Source organism: Carassius carassius, chromosome 32 (genome assembly GCF_963082965.1).
Source record: "Carassius carassius chromosome 32, fCarCar2.1, whole genome shotgun sequence".
Taxonomy (NCBI): domain Eukaryota; kingdom Metazoa; phylum Chordata; class Actinopteri; order Cypriniformes; family Cyprinidae; genus Carassius; species Carassius carassius.
Genome location: NC_081786.1, coordinates 4046077 through 4068332, shown reverse-complemented (window position 1 = coordinate 4068332; position 22256 = coordinate 4046077). Strand labels below are relative to the sequence as shown.

General features: G+C 37.8%; 1 protein-coding gene across 3 annotated transcripts in view; it reads right to left on the bottom strand.

Moving 5' to 3' along the window:
* akap6 (A kinase (PRKA) anchor protein 6) overlaps positions 1 to 22256 on the bottom strand; it is a 135768-nt gene that overhangs the window by 96360 nt on the left and 17152 nt on the right. For all 3 annotated transcript variants that reach the window (XM_059519915.1, XM_059519914.1, XM_059519916.1), the window contains exons 2-5: positions 21244 to 21617; positions 11371 to 11622; positions 9651 to 11048; positions 4105 to 4227 (exon numbers count right to left, since the gene is read on the bottom strand). In XM_059519915.1, coding sequence (XP_059375898.1) covers positions 4105 to 4227; positions 9651 to 11048; positions 11371 to 11622; positions 21244 to 21573 — 2103 coding nt within the window. In that variant the 5' untranslated portion in view covers positions 21574 to 21617. The remainder of the gene's footprint in view (positions 1 to 4104; positions 4228 to 9650; positions 11049 to 11370; positions 11623 to 21243; positions 21618 to 22256) is intronic.

Sequence of the window (22256 nt, the reverse complement as noted above, 5' to 3'; positions counted from 1 at the left end):
GTCTGAGGCCGTCTGAGAGCGGAGCAAGAGGGCCGACACTGTCTCTCTCTCAACTTTGTGCCATCAGAAAGCGCGAGCGGGAAGAGACGGGTGATGGATCAGCAGGTGAGAGAATTTATCACTCATGACAGACACGAGAGAAAGTGAAGAGAGCTTATTTATGAGTTCGGATACAGCCTGAAATTGATATCCTTTACAGAGCTAAATGCCTTTAAAATGAGTAAACAAACCGAAGGGGAAAAAAACGCAGAATAAACAGATATCCATCACTGATTTATGCTACAACAAAATGCTGTAGTAATAGGGTGTAATATCAATTTTTGGTGCAAATGGCAAGGACACTCGTATACTGTATTCCACAGCATAAACAGCAAGCGGTGACAATCTCATCAACTATAACTGAGGCGATATCAATAACACATAATCTTATTAAGAGACTCTTTTTTTTATCAATTCGCGCAGCTCCAATTCAAGGTTCAGCATAAGCAATAAGGCAACACACGTCATGTTTTATTAAACGAGGATGTACAAACACCTCAAAAACAACACAAAAACATTCTTGTCATGTTTCAAGGTGTGAAAAATACCCTTGCATCTATTTCATCATCACCTTTACCTTAAAAAACCCAGACACAAAGAGAAAATCCAATGTGCTCATGAAAGAAACCTAACAGTTTGAGCGCACAAAGCCGAAATCTACATTTTAAGTTGATTCTTAAAGCAGGCGTGTTTTGTTTGCTATTACGCTACAAATTTGTGTTGCATCTTCACATGGGAGGTGATACATGCTTTGTTCTGCTAGCTCTTGACGTGTGAAGCGTCTGTGTGCAAGCAGACTGCCGCCCCGTTCTGGCTAGGATCAGACGTGAGGGCAGATAGGTTATCGCTTACTTGACATCAATAGATGTGCCACAGCAACCAGTGGACCACAAACCTCCCTCTGTCCTAATCCTAAATCAGAGAGAGAGAGAGAGAACGGAGGGAAGGCTGCTCGGCGAGGAGGTGTCTGGAGACAGATTGGGTTTGTGGTGTGCAGGTTTGAAGGAATTTGTGGATTCTGGGGTGAGGAGACAGGAGGACCGCCTGTCAGTCTATCCTGGATCATGAGTGCTGTGCTTGTTATTAAAGGGACAGTTCACCCAAAAAATGTATTCTGTCATCATTTACTAATTCTTATTTCATTCCAAACCTGCATGATTTTCTTTCTTCTATATGAAAAACACAAGGAATTTTTTTTTAAATAAAATTTTCCAGGAATTTTTGGGGGTTGGCTGTTTATAGAGATCAACGTTCTTCAAAACATCTTTGACTCCATTTCTTTTTTCTTCTTTTCTTTCATTTTCAGTATGACAGAGTGAGAAAGTGATGAAAGAATTGTACTTAAAAATGGTCATACAATATTCCTTGGGTGAATGATATGTAAGAACTTTTTTTAAAATTATATATAAATATAAAAAAATATATCTATATTTTAATGTATCTTTTAAAAAAAATGTGTATATACCTTAATATATTATACTTAAAACATTTATAAAATAGAATTTTCTTCCAAAGTAAAATGTCATTATGTTATATTCATAAATGTGTTATGTACAAATACATTTCAAAAAGCTTGTTTAAGAACAATACTGGTTCACAAATCACATGCTATCTGCATTAGTTTAGTATGTTTAAAGTGGTAACCATTTTTAGTAAATTTAGAAGTTCATGGATGTGTTTTTGTTTTTCTTTTTTTGCTAGGAACTACTTTGCACTGGGAAAGAAGAATAGTTTACAATGTTTCTCTGGTGAAATAAACAGCTTTAAAAAGCCTAAGGTATGTTTGCTGGCTCCCAAGCTGGTGGTTTGGTGGTTTTGAACACATGGGTCAATGGGTCAGACTGGGAAACCAGCTAAAATATCTTAAACAAGCAAATGCTAGACCAGCAAACAACCTTGGGCTGGTTCAGTGGGGTTAACATTCAATTTTTTTCAAAACAGAAACTACAGTTTTTAAAATAGTTAAGCAGCAAATTCAAGTTGAAGAACTACATTTAAAAATAATTAATTTAGCTAGATGACAACACTAACATGCAAATACAAAACAGGATAAAAAGGCTTTGTCATTGCAAACAGAAACTTCCAGATACCATTTAACTAGACAATTTTGTAAGTGTTACATTTTTAGTCCATTTCTTTCTGGAAGTGAAACAAAAATATATAAATTTACTGAATGTTTCAGTAGTTTTGTTAACATATAGGAGCATTCCAGCATGTAAATAACATGAACTAATAGTCATGGTCACAAAACTCCAATTAACCATTTAAACACTCTCGACTCAAATGTAAAAGACTGTGTGGTTTATGTACTAGCTGATGTATAAAGCATGTCTTTAATGTTTGTGTTTATGTTAGAAAGCAAGAGCACAACTCACTATCTGTGTGACTGGGGGCCCTTGTTTCTGTGTCTCATTTGCCAATGGAGGCCGGCGTGTGTGTGTGTGTGTGTGTGTGTGTGTGTGTGTGTGTGTGTGTCGTTAATGTGATTCAGAGACCTGTATCCGCCACCCAGTGCAATCAATAGCTGTTTCATTTCACAATCTCTCAATGCCTTATAAAGAAAGCCCACTCCTTTTCTCTCTCTCTCTCCCCTTCTCTTCCTACCCTGCAACAGCAAGCATCCTCCTTGCGGCTCTCCTGTGGGTACCGGAAAGATCCGTGCTCAAAGACACACACATATATGCGCATGTACACAAACACACACATGCTCCCCACCTGCCAGCTGGACTTAATGCCCAGACATTAAACCTGTGAGCACATCCTGAGAGCCCCGAATGCTGGATGAGAGACAGCGAGTGTGTGACCCCGCTCTCTGAATCAATAAAAATGAGTGAAGCCCCTTCACTATAAAACACAATGTGATTTTCCTCCTGCAGTACAGACACAGACAGATGGATAAACAAACACGTCTCGCAGGTGCACGAGGTAAACATGATACGCTTCTGATACGGGTTAGTAAGGGTTTCACACTCCCATTGGAAGGACAACTCATAAATGAGATCTTTTTAATACCTGAATTAGTTTTCCTAGACAGCAATGAGATTTAACGTCTCCTACTTCTCAGACGTTTCTCTTGAAAACAAACCTGGCAATCTCAAAATACAACATCAACATTTATCTATATAATATAATGTTAAATTATACCGATTTATAAATAATACACATTCATTTAAAATATTTTTGATTAATATTTAATATAATCCTATGTATTTATACTCATGAATTACATTTTTTTACTTTGTAATAGAGGAAAGGTATAATTGACTGTAAATTATTTATTTAAATATGATATAACACCACATATGAACATGTTAAATTATACATATTTATAAATAAATTAATGTACATTTATTATTTCCTTTTGACTATATAGTAATATATATTTACATTCATAAAAATATATTTTGGAATTTAAGACATTCAGAATACATTTTTAAATTATTTATTTAAATATATGAAAATGTTAAATTATGCATACTTATTATTTACTTTAATATGAAAATTATTATAAATTATTTATATTTTATACACACACACCTATTTATTACTATAAAATATAAATGTGACTCCTGGACCACAAAAACAATCTTAAGTGGCAATTTTTCAAAATTGAGATTTATACATCATCTGAAAGCTGAATAAATATGCTTTCAATTGATGTTTGTGGTTTGTTATGATAGGACAGTATTTGGCCAAGGTACAACTATTTTGAAAATTCTTAGCGATCTTTACTTAATATCCTACTGATTTTTGCAATAAAAGAAAAATCAATACTTTTCTTTTTGTACATAAACAATCAACTAATTTGTGCCCATTTCGATTCCTCCTAAACAATTTATAAGAAACACTGGAGACAAAGGTTGATACTTAAATTAAACATGACTGAGAGACATGACGAAACTATGAAAGAGCAACATCTGAGCAAAAATCCTCCTTTAAGATTGTAAAATGAAATAAAAACAGCAGTATGAACACTAGAGGAAACACTTCTGATCATGTGCTCATTTGTTAACTTCTGTGAGTTTTTACACACTGAAGGATATGGACGGATAGACGTTTACTCACAAGGTGAGTTTCCAGGTAGAGTTTGAGGCTGTGGATATCAGCTCTGGGAGGCGTCCAGTTGTCTGTGGTTTCGAGAGCGTCTCTCAGCCAGCAGATGAACTCATCCAGTTTGCTGACAAAACCCTGCAAGAACAAACACACAACATACAGACACATCAACACAGTCAAACACAGCAAATGTGATTGCTTTGACATCAAAATTCTCGAAACATAAAAATCGGAACAAAACCACCATGTGTTACACCACAACACAACAAACAGGACCTCAGAAAAAAAAAGAATAAGCATAATCAAGTGTTTTGATAAGGTTTGATAAAACTGATAAAAGTTTCAAAGCATTTGTCTAAAGCACACAATGCTTAAGGGAATGTCACACAGAAGCTGCCCTTGATCTGCCTCAATGGCTTTTTTCAGTGAGAGGAGATTCAATGTGCTCGGTGTATACATACTGCCACCTGCTGGACCAAAGGAACACTAGATTCCACCAGCGGGAACTAGCTAAAACAAACACTGAAGGAACAGCTCGCTGAAAAATGAAAACTGTATCATTATAAAGCTGCCTTTCATCCATACATCAAAAAGGAGACATTTTACAGCATGTCCAAACTGCTCTGTTCCAAACACAAATGCAGATGGAGTGTTTTATACCTCAAAAAGGACAAAACAACACATAAAGGAGTCTTTATTAGTATCTATAGCTATCTGTCAGATCTTCTGAAGACACATGAACGCTTTGTGTGAGGAACTGGCCAAAATTGAGGTTGTTATTCACTGAAAATCTCCTACCTCTGTTGCTGATCTCAAATGTTTCAGAAAACTTCAGAAGTCTAAAAAAGTATTATTTTGTGGCACTGTTGTGTAATTTTTGGTGCTCAACAGCCCTTATTTTCATTGCATGAAAAAATTAGCAGTTTGGACATTTATCTTCTGCATATAAAAGAAAAAGTATGAAATTAAGGTGAGTAAATAATGACATTTTCAGGTGAACGATTCCATCAAGTCTGTGGTTAACCAGAGGGTGAATGTCAAGGATCTGAGCTCTAATCAGAGTTGACAAATATGCCGGTCTTCTGATGTTCTGATCTCATACACCTAAACGGATCAAATGCAATTTCATTTCAAGTCTTTAATGAACCATCTGAATGTAATATGAAAACATCTCACCCTTTCTCCAGGGCAGGTCCTCCTGCTCATCTAACATTGGTGAAAATCAAAGATATTGATATAAATGACCTCTCCGCATTTATCGACTGTTTGCATTTCTCCGGCAGACAGGATTTGAAGTGGGTGAGACTGGCTCTGCTTTCAAAGCTAAATGCTGGAGAGGAATCAGATCTGCCATTTCAGATGTCAGAATGAGGCCTGAACACATCTCCTACTGGTTTATATGCATTGAGCAGATCAACTGGACCTGGTTTTGGTCTGGCGGACTGTCTTAGTCAAGCTTGTCGGTGCTGGTAGACCACTTTTATGTTGAAAGAAAGCCCTGAAACTATTGCACATCTCTCCAGCTCTGCTACAGTATGGTACATCATCATATAGACCAAAGGAATTCAGTGAGATTGTGGCAGTCGATGGAGATCAATAGATAGTGCTGCTAAATTATTCCCCTGGCAGGGATGGCTTGTGATTCACTCTCATCTTGTGCACTGATAAAAGCTCTCAGAGCAGATGAATATGTAGCCGCTGGTCATGGCATTAACTGAGCTTGTCACAAGACCTGTTTGTGAGTGTGTTACAGAGGGAGGAAGAGAAAATGAGACGCAACTCCATGCCCCGGAGAAAGAAAAAGAAAGAGACAGACAGACAGACAGACAGAGAGAGTGCTAATGGATGAGGGCAGTCGGTTGCTGCCAAATTCATATTTGAATTGGACAATCACTGCTTTTAACGCCATATCCAATGCTTACAACAAGCTCACCCCAAAAATTTATCAGCATATTCATGTTATCTGTTTGTTTGCACTAAGAAGGAATTATTCACTCAAAAATCTACATTTGTTAATCATTTAATCACCCTGATGTTATTTCGAACCTGCATGCTGATATTTTTTACAGGATATTTTGGAATCCAAAATGAGAATATTTGGAGAATAATGACACAGATAAAATAAAATAAAATAAAATATGAATAAACATGTCACAATGAAAAACAGGCTTAATTTTCTACATGCAATAAGTATACGCTTCATTTTAAAACCTATTTTAATAATTTACATATACAAATGGTAAAAAAATCTTTTTTTATATTAATTATCTAATGCTATTTTCTATCTACTTATCTATCATTGTCTCTTATTTAATATACCTTTTAATCTCATTTTTTGTAATTCTTTTTTTTTTGTACATTCTTATATTTATTTTTTATTTTCAATACCATAACTGTCACCAAAAATAAAGATGCAAAGACAAAGATATGCAAAGAATGTCAAAGTGGGGGGAGGCAGAGGAAAGAGAGAGAGAGAGAGAGAGAGAGAGAGAAAGACAAGGAGAAGGGGAAGACGGGTAGGTGGCGTCACACATGACTAGGCCCCTGAGACGCCCCCAAGAAGAGGCTTCAGCTGCCAGCTGTCTGTTGCCATGAGAATGAAGTCATCTCCAGCGGCTGAATACTAATGTAATCAATCACCTCCTCCTGTGACACGCATCATCTCAGGTGGATGTGGCTGCCTACCTCCACCCGCTCCAGTGAGCTTACTGCACACACTCACACACTCACACACGGCTGCACTTGAAGCAAAGGAAGGATTACAGCTGAAAACTTTTAAGGGCATCCTTCCCTTCACTAGTCATTCACCTTCATCGGATCGGCATGATTACCGTGGATACTGTTCCTAAGACATGAGGAGTGTTATGAAGTAGCTTTCAAAAGTGCTTCCTTTGCTGTAAGGATTGATCTGCTTGGATAAAACAGAAGACTGCCTTTGGAGGTGATAAAATATGCGAACTGAATGAATTCCATTGGACGATATAGTCATGACACTGGATGAAATGTGTCTAATGATATTGATCCTTGTAAATCAGAGGGCATTTACATGAAATTAGCCTCTGTGTTAAGAAATAGTCTGACCAAATAGCAAGAGGTAAACAGTCTTATTTTTTATTATTTTATTTTTTAATAGCACTCTATGTTTTAATGTAACTGACCTTTGATCTTAAACAATTAAAACAGATGGCTTATTTGTAAGACCAGTCTAAGTATTTTATGAAACCTACCATAGAATGAATGGACAAATAGCACACAAATAGCACAATAGTTCCCACCAAAATACAAAACTAATGCAAAAACTAATGCAAATTCTTAATAAATTAAACCATGCAAGAATTATTTGGCATATTTTTTATGACAATAGTGTCTAATATCAAATTACCATGTTTTGACTGTAAAAAACATAACTTCAATTTCTATCACATTTTGGGGCAGTGTGAACGTTTCATAAAATTTTAACTGACCTTTAACTGACCCCGATTGAGTCATTTTCATAAACACAGTTATGAATAGATATTAATTTGATAATCTTGGTGTGAATTTGTATTTAACCACCAGATGGCAATAGTACGCTACTGTGTCTCTAATGCAGTAAACCAAACAGTAAAACTAATCTCATGGTCAACCATCAGGAAGTAAAAAAAATTGTTATTCTTTAATCTTTATTTTTAGAACAAAACTTTGCCGTTTCTTATATTAATGTAATTCTTATGTATGTTATTTAAAACACAAAGTTTAATGCATTACTGATGATGAGATCTGATGAAGCTAGATTGCTAAATAATAAAACGTCACAGTAATAAATTACTGCTTACAGCAACAGTATATTGCCATCTATTTAAATATATATATATATATATATATATATATATATATATATATATATGCATTATTCCATGATAAACATTTCAAACAGTAGTATGCCACATTGTTATCACATTGTGCTGACCTCACTTGTCTGTCTCATGACTTACAGTAAGAGTCACATATTTGGCTTATTTGATAACCTGCTTGCGATGTTTCTTATTTGCTTAATAAAAGCATCTGCTACTAAAATGTAAATACAATTGCATATATAATTATTATTATTTGTAAAAAAAAATGTTTTAATGTTTTGATGTGGCAGTCTGATCAAATGAGTAAAAAAAAAGCTAAAAACAAAAGAGCTCTACTTCACAGTTCATATGGATATGTTGCATTGTGGGATACAACATTTCAGCAAAATGCATTTCCATGCAATCTAGAAAAATTTGCATACTGTGCATAGTGCACATACTATATAGTTCAGCGATAGTAGGAGTATGATAGTACTGTATACTATTCTGTACATAGCCCTTAAGAAAGTGAAGAACTAGTCTGACTAGTTTGGTTTCCTCAAGCGCCCGGGTCCTTTATAAACACGATTGCATGATCTTTATTACATAGCTAATCATTTAATTACAGACTTGGGACTGAAGAGAGGTTGTTGAGGAGTGCAATCCTGTTAATTAAGCTTTGAATATTAGCAAAAAGCTGAGGTGGCTTGTTAGTTCATTACCCCTTTAGTTATCAGCTGTTTTTAATATCTGCTTAGTGTAAGTGACACATATTTACTGCCGCCTCTATGTGAATGAGGATTAAGGCATACAAAGGACTTCTTAATGATTATATCTCTTTCAAATTAAATCAGAAATGCAGAACTGTGATAAATGTAAGTTAAACCAGTGAGAGGGTTAACATTAACATTTGCTTATTTAGTTTTGCTGAGTGAAATTTAAGGAATAGTGTACTAACTACTCTTTATATTTCTGCAATAAGTATACTAGGATGATGTGATTTGCCAAAATTAGCAGTATTTATGGACATTACACTGGACAGAATGTATCTCACAACCCACAAATTTAGTTGAAATGTATCTCATCGATATGAAAGCCGAAAGTCAAGACAATTATTCTGAAATTTAATTAAAAATGCACAATAATGTTAATAACTAAACGCCACTCACATGAAACACGTTGAGATCGTGTGATAGCAAATGTATCATTCTACAGTGTGTTAAATGTTTATTATGGAATAACGCCTACAATTTAACTTTAAGAATATAAAAACAGTATGCAGTTTACAGTATATACTGCACAGTGTTCAATACACTGATTAAGGGACTGTACATGGTGTACAGTAAATACTGTACAGAATTAGTATACAGTATAGGAAGCACAGAATACATGAAATACTATAAAGTACATTAAATATAGTACAGTATATAGTGGCCAGTAATCCGCATACTGTATATACAACAATATCAAATTTTATAAGTCACAGTACATAGTATATTTGGAACTGTATACAGTATATACTTCAGAGTATTTAATATACTGTATATACAACAGCTTGCAGTTACGTGTGGCATAACATACAGTAATGGACAGTTTAAAGCATATGCTGCATGATTTTTAGTATATACAGCACAGTATACAGCAGATACTGCACAGGACTCTAGTAAGCTAATATTCAATTTCAAAAATAGTCCTTGGAAAAGTTATACAAGAATACTATTCCAAAAAGCAGAAATCTCTTACCTCTAGCTTCGCCCAGACATCATGGTAGTTCTCTTGGTGCTGAATATCTTCTAGTAGTTGCTGTATCAAGGGTGTGCATTGAAACATCATCTTTGGTGCATTGGGCCGGCCAGCTGATATATTTCTACCCTTGGACTCAGGTGTACTTCGTGCCCCCTCATCCTCGGACAACAGGTCGCTGAGTGGGCCAGACTCTATGCTGTCATCCAGAGAAGGTGCCACGTCGCTCGAGGAGGTAGGTGAAAAGCGGCCGGCTCGGGAGGGCTTCTTATAGGGGTGAAGCAAAAGAAGATCATTGCTGCTCTCCCAATCAGGGTTGACCTCAGTAAGCTCCCAGTCATCCACGTCCTGGATGGACTCTTGCAGACTCCTTTGTGGTAAAGCCTGAGTGAGGCTTTCCAGCTTCATTGTCAACATCTCTGTCTTTTTCAGCTGGGTGGGAAGAGTAAGGAACTCATCTGAGCCATACCAGTGCTCTTTGGGGCTCTCTGATGGGTTGGAGATGCACAAAGCATTCTGGTTCATGATCCAGAGAGAACCTGTGGTGGGAGCTTGATCGTCCGGGCTGGATGACATTTCCCGCTGGTCGGGGTCTGAGATGTCCTCCCCTGAAGATGGTGGAGGACTGGAAGAGTCACTGTAAGCCTGCTTGGCTTTGGAGTGCACAGTCTTGAAGTTTGTCAAGTGCTTCTCCGTGTGGAATCCCTGCATGGCCTCTGATGAGTGTCTCTCCAGAGGGACTTCAGATGGTCTCTTGAGACTCATCTGCAAGTTCCTCCCGTTTATGGCATGGAGACTTTCATAGGACTGACTCCCATTGCCTGGATAGACTGATTCCAGCTCCAGCCAAAACTTTGAGCGATCTGGTGTATCCAGAAGGGAGGGTGTGCTTCTGCTCATGTCAGCCTGGTACCTGAGAGGTGAAGACCTAGTGCACCTTGTGTACCCATCACCCTCCACGTACATGGGCTTTTTAGGCAAAGGCTGTGTAGGAGACACATCACTCTTAAAGCCACTTTGAAGTGGGCGTTTGGAAAGGCCAAAGCCGCAATCTCCCTGCATTGCTGAATCTGGTGCACTTTCTTCTTCGTTGGGGCCGCTGATTGTCTCTTGAGGTTCCTGGGTGGAGGTAATTGACTCTTCTGCAGGTGGAGATGACACCTGATTTTGTCTAGAGGCCGCGATGTTTAGAAGATCCACACTCTGAACCAGTTCTGGAAAGTCTTGCTCCAACTCAGGATAAAGGGAGCGTGGCCCTCGACCTTCTGGGTCATCAATGGGGCTGTAGTCGCTCAGTTCGTAAGCAGTGATGCCACAGTCCAAGGAGAAGTAGTCCTTAGTGCATTTAATAGTCAGTTGGCCAGAGTCGTCCACTTCGGTCAAAGCATCCAGCCGAGCCTAAAGATGATTAAGATCACAAAAACAAACAGACTCATTTGCAAACTCAAATTTAATATGTAATGAAATCAATCCTGAATTGATCTGGTATAAGCATGTGCACTTCACTGCAAGTGTTTTCTAAAAAAGCATGTTTGCAAGGGTTGCCTATTCTGAATGTCTTTGGTCAAGGGTATATTAAATGAGTTTATGGTACACTCCCAGCATAATGTTGCATAACTAACTTTCTGTCCTTGTGATTTAGTAAGGGATGTACCCTGAGTAAAGGATGTAACCGCTTTAGGTGGTTTAATTTGGATGATGTTTTGGAGATGTATCTGACCTCGTCGTGATCCTGGCTGAAGGCTTGCAGTATGTCAGTCTGGCGGGTGTAGTTGCCGTTGGAGTCCTGCAGGCCCTGGAGAAGCCTCTCTTTCAGAACCAACACGGACACTCGCAACTGGTGCCAGAGGAGCTGCACGCTCCGAATGTCCACTATGATGTTCACTGAGTAGGACAGGAGCTTCAGGGAGAACTCAGTCTCCAACAGGGCATGGATCTGCTCGACATGATCCGATATGTCTTCACAGATGTCCTATGAGAGAGACAAATGCACAGTCAGTCAACTGATTATGATCTGCTATTTTATGCATAGAATTGCACATCATATGATGGCACTGGTTTCAAAAAGCACAGTTTCATGTGGGTTTCTCAACTACTTCCTCCTGTGCTAAAATACCTATTTCCATCAGCAACCCAGAACCCACAGGATATTAAAGACACATCCCTCTCAAGACTTTTTAGAAGGAAGATGTTGAATGTTCAGACAAAATAGTTCATATGAATTACAATTCATGAGAAAGAGCAGAAAGAACGGGACATGAGTAACAATTACTTTGGAATTCTCTGAAAGAAGAGAGATTTTTCCATAATCAAGACTCAGTGATGCAAAGATTGAATTACTCAACAGGATCATATCTGCATCATGCATACCAAATACTATTTCAAGGCTTTTCTGGAGCTTTAGCATATAATATTGAACCTACCTTCAGCCAGTCACAAGTGAAACAACAACACCATGTAATGTATCCATGTAAGAGGAAATGGAGGGACATTTGAGTCATTTTCACATGACAAGTGAATAATACAGAGGAGATCTCAGAATATACCAAAGAGCATTGCACTGCCCATGTGGTTTTCCCAGTAAATTACGCCTTTTACAGCATATACACTACCATTCAAAATGTATGTAAGTACTTTACAGTGCTGTTATGCAACTTGACATTTTTATGATTTTAAGAAGATTTCACTGAGATCTTACTGGGATATATACAGTATAATATTATTATAGTTGCTTACCAGTTCCTTGTAGCATCAGGTTAATCTGATGTGAAAGTCACAGCAGTGAAAAGCACATTTACGACCGTGGGTCACTAGATCTACAGGGCTTTTCTTTTACTGTCACTGTGGTTCAAATCATAAATCAAGCAGCCAGGGGTTGATATAAAAAGGCTAGTTTCAGAAGCTAATTTCAGAAAATGAGATCACAAAACAGAATAAGATGAGATGGTGTAGAAACACTACACAGCAACTGCACATTTAAATAGACCCCAAAAACGTATTTGGACAATCAAAATGCTCATTCCAAACATTTTGATTGGCTTTCCTAACTGTCTGTCAACATCAAAACATCAACAACCTGATCTTCCTTCCTGGTATTTTAGTTCTTTTACTGACTGTACTATGAAGTTTGCTCACTGGTGAATGACACATGATGTATTGTACTATTATTATGTTGTCTCTGGTCGTCTGGTCTGTATGAATATATAAATTCAGGAGGCATGGCTTTTTGGACGCCAATTTGCATGGAGGGTGGGATGTTTGCTTGCAGTGCTATCAGGCTAAAGTTAACATTTTCCGAGATGTCCTACTGCACATTTAACAGTGTCATTCATTGCATTAGAAAATGCATGCATGTAAAGTCAGATAATAATTGCATTCATTTTTTCTACAAAGTAATGCAATGAGTGTGCAAATACAGTTTGGGTCCACTGTTTGTGGTTGGATCATGCAATGTTCCCTTCCCCAGCCTGTTTAAGTCAGGAGGCTCGGCTGCTAGGAAAGTCTGACAGTTGCCTCATCTTATCCAAAATTAAAACAGTCATTTATAAAAACTTTTAATTTAGGAGTTAAAATAGGACATGTTTTCCGAGGACATAAACTGTAACTTCCTGTTGAAACATTTTGCCACTTTTATATCATTGTAATTGCATCCTAAAAAAAAAAAAAATATTACTTGTATTTAACTGCATTAAATACAAAATATCAACCCAAGTGGCAACTGCATCTTTGACATCACTGTGGGTTTTGTGTGTGTGTGTGTGTGTGTGTGTGTGTGTGTGTGTGTGTGTGTGTGTGTGTGTGTGTGTGTGTGTGTGTGTGTGTGTGTGTGTGTGTGTGTGTGTGTGTGTGTGTGTGTGTGTGTGTGTGTGTGAAAACGTCAGAAATCAAAAAGCACTAAGACAATTAAGAGAAAGGTGAGAGGTAATATAGCATTTATGGGGCACAGCAGACATGCCAAAACAACTGCAGCTCGTTGTCAACACAGCAACACCAGAGCTGTGGCCAGCAGCATTTCTGATACGTCCATTCCCTAAAATAACACGGCTGAATGTAGGTCAGACATGCCGCCAAAATGCAGCAGGTCCAATACACTCCTGCTTCTCTGGCTCAAAAACAAACAGTAGAGTAAAAGCTGACCATGTTACAGGGTTCATGGATCACCTACTTTAGCACACATACTGTACTGTAATACAGATTATGATGACTTAATCAAACCAATAGTCCTCTAAAGATAGAATAAAGATTTTTGTAACAGAAAAATCCCATCAAAAAGATTCCAATATCTAATTCAAGATATATTTGAATGATATAGTGGGGGAACTGCATTAGTTATGCTATTAAATGGCCGATGAACAAAACAAAAGCTTTTGCACTAAGTACTTTCAAGCTTAAACAGTATCTGGTATGTTTGACTGTCTATAATGATTCAAATGACTCTAATTGATTCTTATTGGTAAACTGCAGCATTATAATGACCACAAAAAATATTTAATTGATCATTGTCTCAATTTCTTACATACTGTAGCTGTGCAGGTTTCAAGTCAATATGACTCTTCCCCCAACTCAAATCAATATTTTATGTCCTATTTACCAACATCAATGTCAACGTCAAAAACTTGGTAGTACTATGGTACTTTTGGGTACTTTTTCATCACTAACTAGTAGCCAGTGACAAGGAAAGGTGTAAGCATGCCACAGCTGCCCTCTCAATACCATGTGAACTCTGATGACACAAGCACATGGGCACAAATACAAACACTCTCAGTAAATTAACTTTCAATAAAAGTTCTTCCCTTTCCAAATGCAAAATAGGGCATAAACTTTTTCCCACAAAACACGCAATTTCTCAGCCTTTATCATTTACAAATTACCAAACACAAAGCCAATCTACTCAATTATCCATAAAAGAAACACAGCCACTCGACTTCCCACCCTAACAATATTTCACACAATCTCAGCAATGTCAACCCATCAGAGACTTCCTGTTAGAAATACACTTGAGCGTGTCAGTTGATCCGTCCTCTTACCTGCTCGCTGGCTGAAGTAAAACACAATGAATCAAAGAGAATGAAGTCAGAGATTGGTTTAGTGTGCTCTGCGCGGCATGCGGCGCTGATGTGTGTCAGATCTGATGTCAGATGTGACAGCTCTGAGTGCTCGTGCTGTCTGATATGCTGTTGTTCTCTCTCTCTGTAGCTCTTCCTCACTCACTTCACAGGCCTGTTCCTTCCATTCTGTCTTTCCCTCTGGAGGAGGGGCTGGCTCACCACACCGAGGGGCTATTTTGGGACCTGACCTCTCCCTCCCTCCTGCAGCCTTGTGCTGCTCTCACTTTGTCTGGCCCACCGGCACGGGCAGCTGCTGCTGGGGAATTACACTGGGGTACGAGGCGTAAGTGGAGACGCTAAGGTCACAGCACATGCTGGGGCTTCCATGTTAGCATGAACACCAACAAGGTTAGTTTACATTGTACAGTATAATACAACCTCTGTCAAAAATCAGGTTTATTAACTGCTGTGTTAAGGAATTGCATACTAAAATGTTTCATAATGCAAATCAGATTTCAAGCAAATGCATCATAAGCATCGACATTTGCATTTTTTTCTACGAATTTAAAACAATGAATACAATCTCTCTAAAAATCCAAAAGATTCTTTAGAGAAACTAAACATTTCCTGAAGCAGAGTTTGTAATGTATGCTGTATGCTGCATTGACACACTATTCGTAATATATCTAAAAATGGGAGTACTGCAATCTTATTAGTATTTGAAAATGAATCATTTTGGACAAATACTGAAAAAACAAACATGCAAAAAGACAAGAGATGTGTAGAACTTTGTAAATGAATTTTCCATTATGACATTGTAATAGAAATTATTTAAAAACCACTACAACGTGAAAATGGCACAGTTTGAATTCTTTGACACATCTGCACATCACATAGACCCTTTCAGCCAACTGAACACCATTCACTCTCTGTAGATGAAGCTAATTCCTCTGGATTCTCCACAGTACTAAGATTACATCACTCTAAATGTATGTCCATGTGAACTGATCTGGTCTCAACTGGGTAAAAATGCAGACGTGAGAGAGCATGTGTACAACCGGTGTCCTGACAACTGCTATTACATGCTATTAGTGCCAATGCAAGTGTGCTTTATAAGTGTGTGTGTGAATCCTTCTCATATTGTACATCAGATCTGTGGAATAAGTGTCACGATCGGTGTTACAGAGAACACAGGAGAGAGAACCAAGTGCAGGTATGTGACTTTATTAAAGGGCAAATCCAAAGGGTTAAACAGTCCAGGCAGGGTCAAAACCGGTAAATCCAAACATAACATAAACAAGAAGGCAAGGCAAGGCAAGGCAAGGCAAGGCATTGACGGACATGAATTAACATTTAACATTAAACAAGGACTCCGTGACTAAGACTCAGACAGACCAGGTATAAATACACAAAAGGATGATGGGGAAACAGGAGACAGGTGGGGAACAATCAATTAACTAAACAAGGAGGAAGGTGACCAAATAAGGAGACAGGAAGTGATAAATGATAAACACTGTGGGAACTGAGGACACCTAGTGGAAACCCAGGGAACACAACCCAGACACTGTGACAATAAGGGTGTGTCTGCAGACATTGTTCTGTGGGCTGGTCTCATTGGGGAATGTGGACATCACAGCTGTTTGCTGATCTCCTTGCACTGATGTACATTAGTGAGTCCACTCTCTACTTATACACACAGCTGCTACTGCAAACCAGAATATTCCTCTTAGAACCAGTTCATCAGACACAGTCTGCTTGACGTTCTCTCATGAGTCTTTGTTAGTGATGCCATCTTTTGGTCAACAGTTTGTCAGGCAGTAAGAGCAGTGTACTTACACTAAACGCTAATTTAACAGTCGGACATGCATTCTCATTCTCCTTTATACAAAACACAATTATATATATATGAAATAAACATGCATGAGAAAATGGGTGTTCATAATTTAATTACTATAAACTAGAGTTATACAAAAAGGTATCATATGCTTGCAAAAGGCCATATTTACACTGAACAAAATTATAAACGCATGACTTTTGATTTTGCCCCCATTTTTCATGAGCTGAACTCAACGATCTAAGACTTTTTCTATGCACAAAATGCCTATTTCTCTCAAATTTATCAAGGCTCTGTCCAAATCTGTGTTAGTGAGGACTTTTGGATTAGACAGCATGATTATTGCACAGGTGTGCCTTAGGCTGGCCACAATAAAAGGCCTCTCTAAAATGTGCAGTTTTACTGTATTGGAAGGTCCGAAAACCAGTCAGTATCTGGGGAGACCACCATTTGCCTCACACAGTGCAGCACATCTCCTTCACATAGAGTTGATCAGGTAGCTGATTGTGGCCTGTGGAAGGAGTGGACCAACACCACTCCTCTTCAATGGCTGTGTGAAGTTGCTGGATATCGGTAGGAAGACGCTGTCGTATACGCCGATCCAGACCATCCCAAACATGCTCAATGGGTGACATGTCCGGTGAGTATGCTGGCCATGCAAGAACTGGGATGTTTTCAGCTTCCAGGAATTGTGTACAGATCCTTGCAACATGCTGGATTTGGAGGTCCTGGGCTGGAGTGGTTGCACGTGGTCTGCGGTTGTGAAGCTGGTTGGATGTACTGCCAAATTCTCTGAAACGCCTTTGGAGACGGCTTACGGTAGAGAAATTAACATTCAATTCACGGGCAAAAGCTCTAGTGGACATTCCTGCAATAAACATGCCAATTCCATGCTCCCTCAAAACTTGCGACATCTGTGGCAGTGTGCTGTGTGATAAAACTGAACATTTTAGAGATGTCTTTTATTGTGGCCAGCCTAAGGCACACTTGTACAATAATCATGCTGTCTAATCAGCATCTTGATATGCCACACCTGTGAGGTGGATAGATTATCTCGGCAAAGGAGAAGTCCAGAGGTCCTCACTAACACAGATTTAGACAGATCCTTGATAAATTTGAGAGAAACAGGCATTTTGTGCATAGAAAAAGTCTTAGATCTTTGAGTTCATCTCATAAAAAATGGGGGCAGAAACAAAAGTTTTGCGTTTATAATTTTGTTCCGCGTATTTAGTCAAAAATACAGATCTTTTGTTTTATTTTTTTTATTGTGAAATATTATTACGATAAAAAAAAAAAATCTGTTTGCTATTTAAACAAGTATTAAAATGTAATTTATTCCTGGATGCAAAGCTGAATTTTCTGCCTTCCATATCATATGATTCTTCAGAAATCATTCAAATGTACTGATCTGCTGCTCAAACATTACTTGTTATCAATATTGAGTTTACAACAGTTATAAATATTTAATATTTGTGTGGAAGTCATGACATTAATTTTTTTTCTTCAAAAGAACAGCATTTATTTGAAACAGAATCGTTTAACATTACAAGAGTCTTACTGTCTATTTAACTGATACATTTAATTTGTGCTAAATAGTATAAGTATTAATTTCTTTAAAAAATCTAACCGATCCCAGACTCTTGAACAGTAGTGTTGATCTTCTCCACAAGATGGCGATGTATGCTTGAAAGTCAAAGCCAATATATAGTTTATGAACACATTGCCACTAGACTTGAATATATGCTAAATAATTCATTTTACGAGGAAGAAGACACATGTGACTGTTTCTGAGAGACTGAAAAGATGTTTTCGTCATCTGTAATTGCCTTAAAATTCCTTCTGAAAGCATATGATTGTTGACATGATACTGTACATTTTCCAGCATTCATAAAACATACTGAAAGCCCAGTTCTGAAAATGATGAAGAATCAGTGGCCCTATATGTTGAGCCTCAGTAGGAAGCTCACAGGAGGCCTGAATGTGAGTCACTAAGAGGCACACAAGTGTAGGAGGAGTGCTGAGATCTGTGGCCTCTCATGGAGAAGCAGATGCGTGCTGCCCGACTGACTCATTGTCTGCTGATACGGAACACAAAGCCTTCAGTCACCCCCTCAAAATAACACTGGATTCAGCAAGAAACACACACAGAATTCTTCACAACAACAACAACACAAAGCATCAACAGAGAGAGAGAGAGAGAGGGAGGGAAGTTTCATAACAGTCCTCAAAAGAAGCAGAAAATGGTGCTCAACAAACCAAAAAAGAGAAGAAGAAAACATTTATGAAATAAATGAAAGGATGAAACATCCTCAGCTGTATTAGATCAATAACATGTCTTCCTTTCCGTCATCAGACCTCAAGGACATCATAAATAATGGTGAAAACTAAGGGTTGTTCATAAATCTTAAAGATTTGCATTTCTGGTAAACAACTTTGCTATCAATTATGACTTATTTGTTGATTTACTGTGTTCATAGTATACATTTATTTAATGCATAATTATATATTTATAACTATACATAATTATATAATAATTATATATATGTTCTCCATTTATAACTTTTTTATCATTTTAATTATTAGAATGCATTTGCCATGTTATGCAAAACACTCCTCAAGATGTGAAAAAATTCTATAATAATTACAAATAAATTTCTTGTCCTATGTTATAAGTTATAAATTCGAATTTTTATTTACACAATTTGGAATTATATATGAATTATTATTTATGCATGTACTTTATGTTTGTGAGTGTGTGTGTTAAATTTATTGTTATATTTAATTAGAATAGTAATCATTTGCATAATCTGGCAAATTGAATCGCCTCATTTTTTACCAACAGTCTCTTTACAAAGCATCATTACATTATGAGAGATTGTTTAAACAAGATCCGAAGGAATGTGGCATTCAAACGGTTCAGAACAGACTGAAATTATTTAGTTCATAGCCTAATGGTACAATCTAATTTCATACAGCAGCTAAAAAGATATAACTGTGTTGGCAATGGCAATGTCAAAAGCTCTGCTTCAGAGTCAGACACACACACACACACACAAATACACACACTCTCTCTCTAAAAGCCTCACACATGATTTATTAACAGGAAAGGCAGCTTCTCAGACTGGCTGTAAAACACTGTGACACCAGAGACTGCAGTGTGTTATTTAACACAGAGCAGCAGTCAAATGGACAAATGCAATGTTGGAGGAAGAGAGGAAACCAGCAGGTCACGTTCCAGGAGCTGTGACACACGTTCAGTTAAAGAAGAGATTCCTGTAACACATAATTAATACACAGACTACGCCAAGAGGAACCGTGATGCATCCGGTTTCCTTTGAACTTTCACTTATTTAAAACTAAAGCATGTTGCTTTTCGAGGTTAAACACTTCCTTCTGTCTTGGTTTCAAAACAGTCCTCTGGTTCTTTGAATGGCTCTCACAGTGATGTGAGCAGCAGTTTATCTGAGCTGTAACATGATGAAGAAGATTCACAGGCTGTCTGATTCTCCCTCATAAAGACACTGAGAGGGTTTACATCTAATTAAAGACCACTGAGCACACTGTTCTGATTAAACCTCAACAAACGCAAAAGATGAAATGAGAACACAACCGGAAAACAATGATTTTACTAAAACCTCATTCTTTCAGACAGTGTTATGTAATAGATTCTCAATCTGAAAGTAGAGCAGAGGGATTTTAGCCGCTCAGCTGTGAAAATAACGCTGAAACTCTCACTATGATCTCATCATCACTAAATCAAACACTTGATGATATGGGATATCATCCAGTCATCAAATATATGGGTCCTAGTGCAATAGACCAGGGTTTCCCACACTGGGGTTCACGAGTTGATAAAAGCAAATAATTAAAGAAAAAAAATGATAGGAAATTGTCAAATAAAATTAAACCATGCAATATGACATTCATCTTGACAAACTTAAGCATTTGTGGGAATAAATATATATATATATATATATTTACACATCTACCAATGCAACGTCAACTTGAAAAAAGATCCAGCAAGCTATACTGTGCTCTTAACAGAAACAGAGTCCAAGTTAAGTAGAGGAATCTGATAAGAGCTCTTGTCCGCTCAATGATTGATTCACATCATATCCAACTAATTTACAACTCAAATATACATTACGGCTCTTAAAGTCAATACTGTGTTTATAGCCGATCCCTCCATTACCAGACGTCTAAGATAGACTGCTGCGATGTAGAAAAGACATTGCAACAATACTCATTTTCACATTACTAATCTGTAATTCAAGTTACTTTTTCTATGGATTAGTTCACTAACATATTTGTCTAAAATGTAACATATGTTTCTCTATGTTAGGTTTCTTCTAACTCAGCTCTTTGTTCCAGTGACATTCGTTTTCATGCTGAGCTTCTCACCATCTATCAAAGGTTTATGCTCATCCTTAAAGGAACACTAGAGAACTCACCTAGAGTTAAACAGTTGAGTTTTACCGTTTGCGAATCCATTTTTACTGTATTCTTGACCAAATAAATGCAGCCTTAGTGAGTATAAAAGACTTCTTATACTCTTATACTTAGTTAAAAAAGACCCCAAATTTCTGAACAGAAATAAACAGCACCATTATGTTGTCATGGACAAATATGCATTCAGCATCATTACACAAAAATATCAGTCTCCTCAATGCTGCAACTGACCCATCAGAATCCAGCATTAATGCACTCTTACCTTGAGTTGTACCAGGTGCACATCCACGTGTCTATTGATGCTGTCTTGCTGCACAGAGTGTGTAAGGTCTCTGACTCTCTCTGTCGTGGTCCTCAGCCAGGTCTCGATCTCCGGCAGGTGCAGAACCACCTTCCAGTCGGCCCCTGTGTGGAGAGGAGGGGGTTTTTGGTACCTGTGGTAGGGATCTTGTTTCTGGGTTGGCTCATCCCCGCTGACGCTGGGCCCACACGGATCATCGTGTTTATCAGGGCCAAGTTCCAGGGTGGGAGTCACAGAGGTTATCATAGGGGAGGAAGCCTCACTGGCCGTCGATGATGCAGCAACATTCATGGTGAAACACAGTGTGATCCTGAGGATGGGGCTTTTTGGTTTAGCTGTCCAGAGAGGAGAAGAAAGGATGATTAAAAAAAGAAGGGTTAGGGTTAATATTAAAAGAGCTGCCAGATTTAGTTAAATATGGATAGTCAGAGGTAATCTGGGATGCAAATCTAATGGTCACTGTCATAGATGACAGCATGTACAGTGGCTCTCATGGTGAAGTATTAGAAAAGCATTTAAAAAAAGGGATTTCTCATTTTAGAGAATTATTTTCTATTTTGAAGAAAAAAAACATGGTTAAAAATGGCAAATTACAGACAAAACACACTGCACAGCTGATTCAGGAAACATTAAATCATACAGAATGCATCTTTAAGCTGCTCTGCTTACAATTCTGAAATCCTCCAGAGTATATTTTCATTGCAGAGAGCATTTTATTAAAACAAAAATGAATTGTCAATAACTTTGTGCATAGATACACACATTTAGAAGTTATATGTGTTATTTAGTGCACATAGAGCATACACATGACCTCAAAGCTAAACTTAACTAAGCCACAAAAAACATTCTATTCGGAATAGAAAGCTATAAATTCATGTCAGGGATCATGCTCCATCAAACTCTGTTTAATCCCAGATCAACTCTTTTATATCACTTACAGTGAGGATTATGCATATCGCCATCTCAGCAACAAA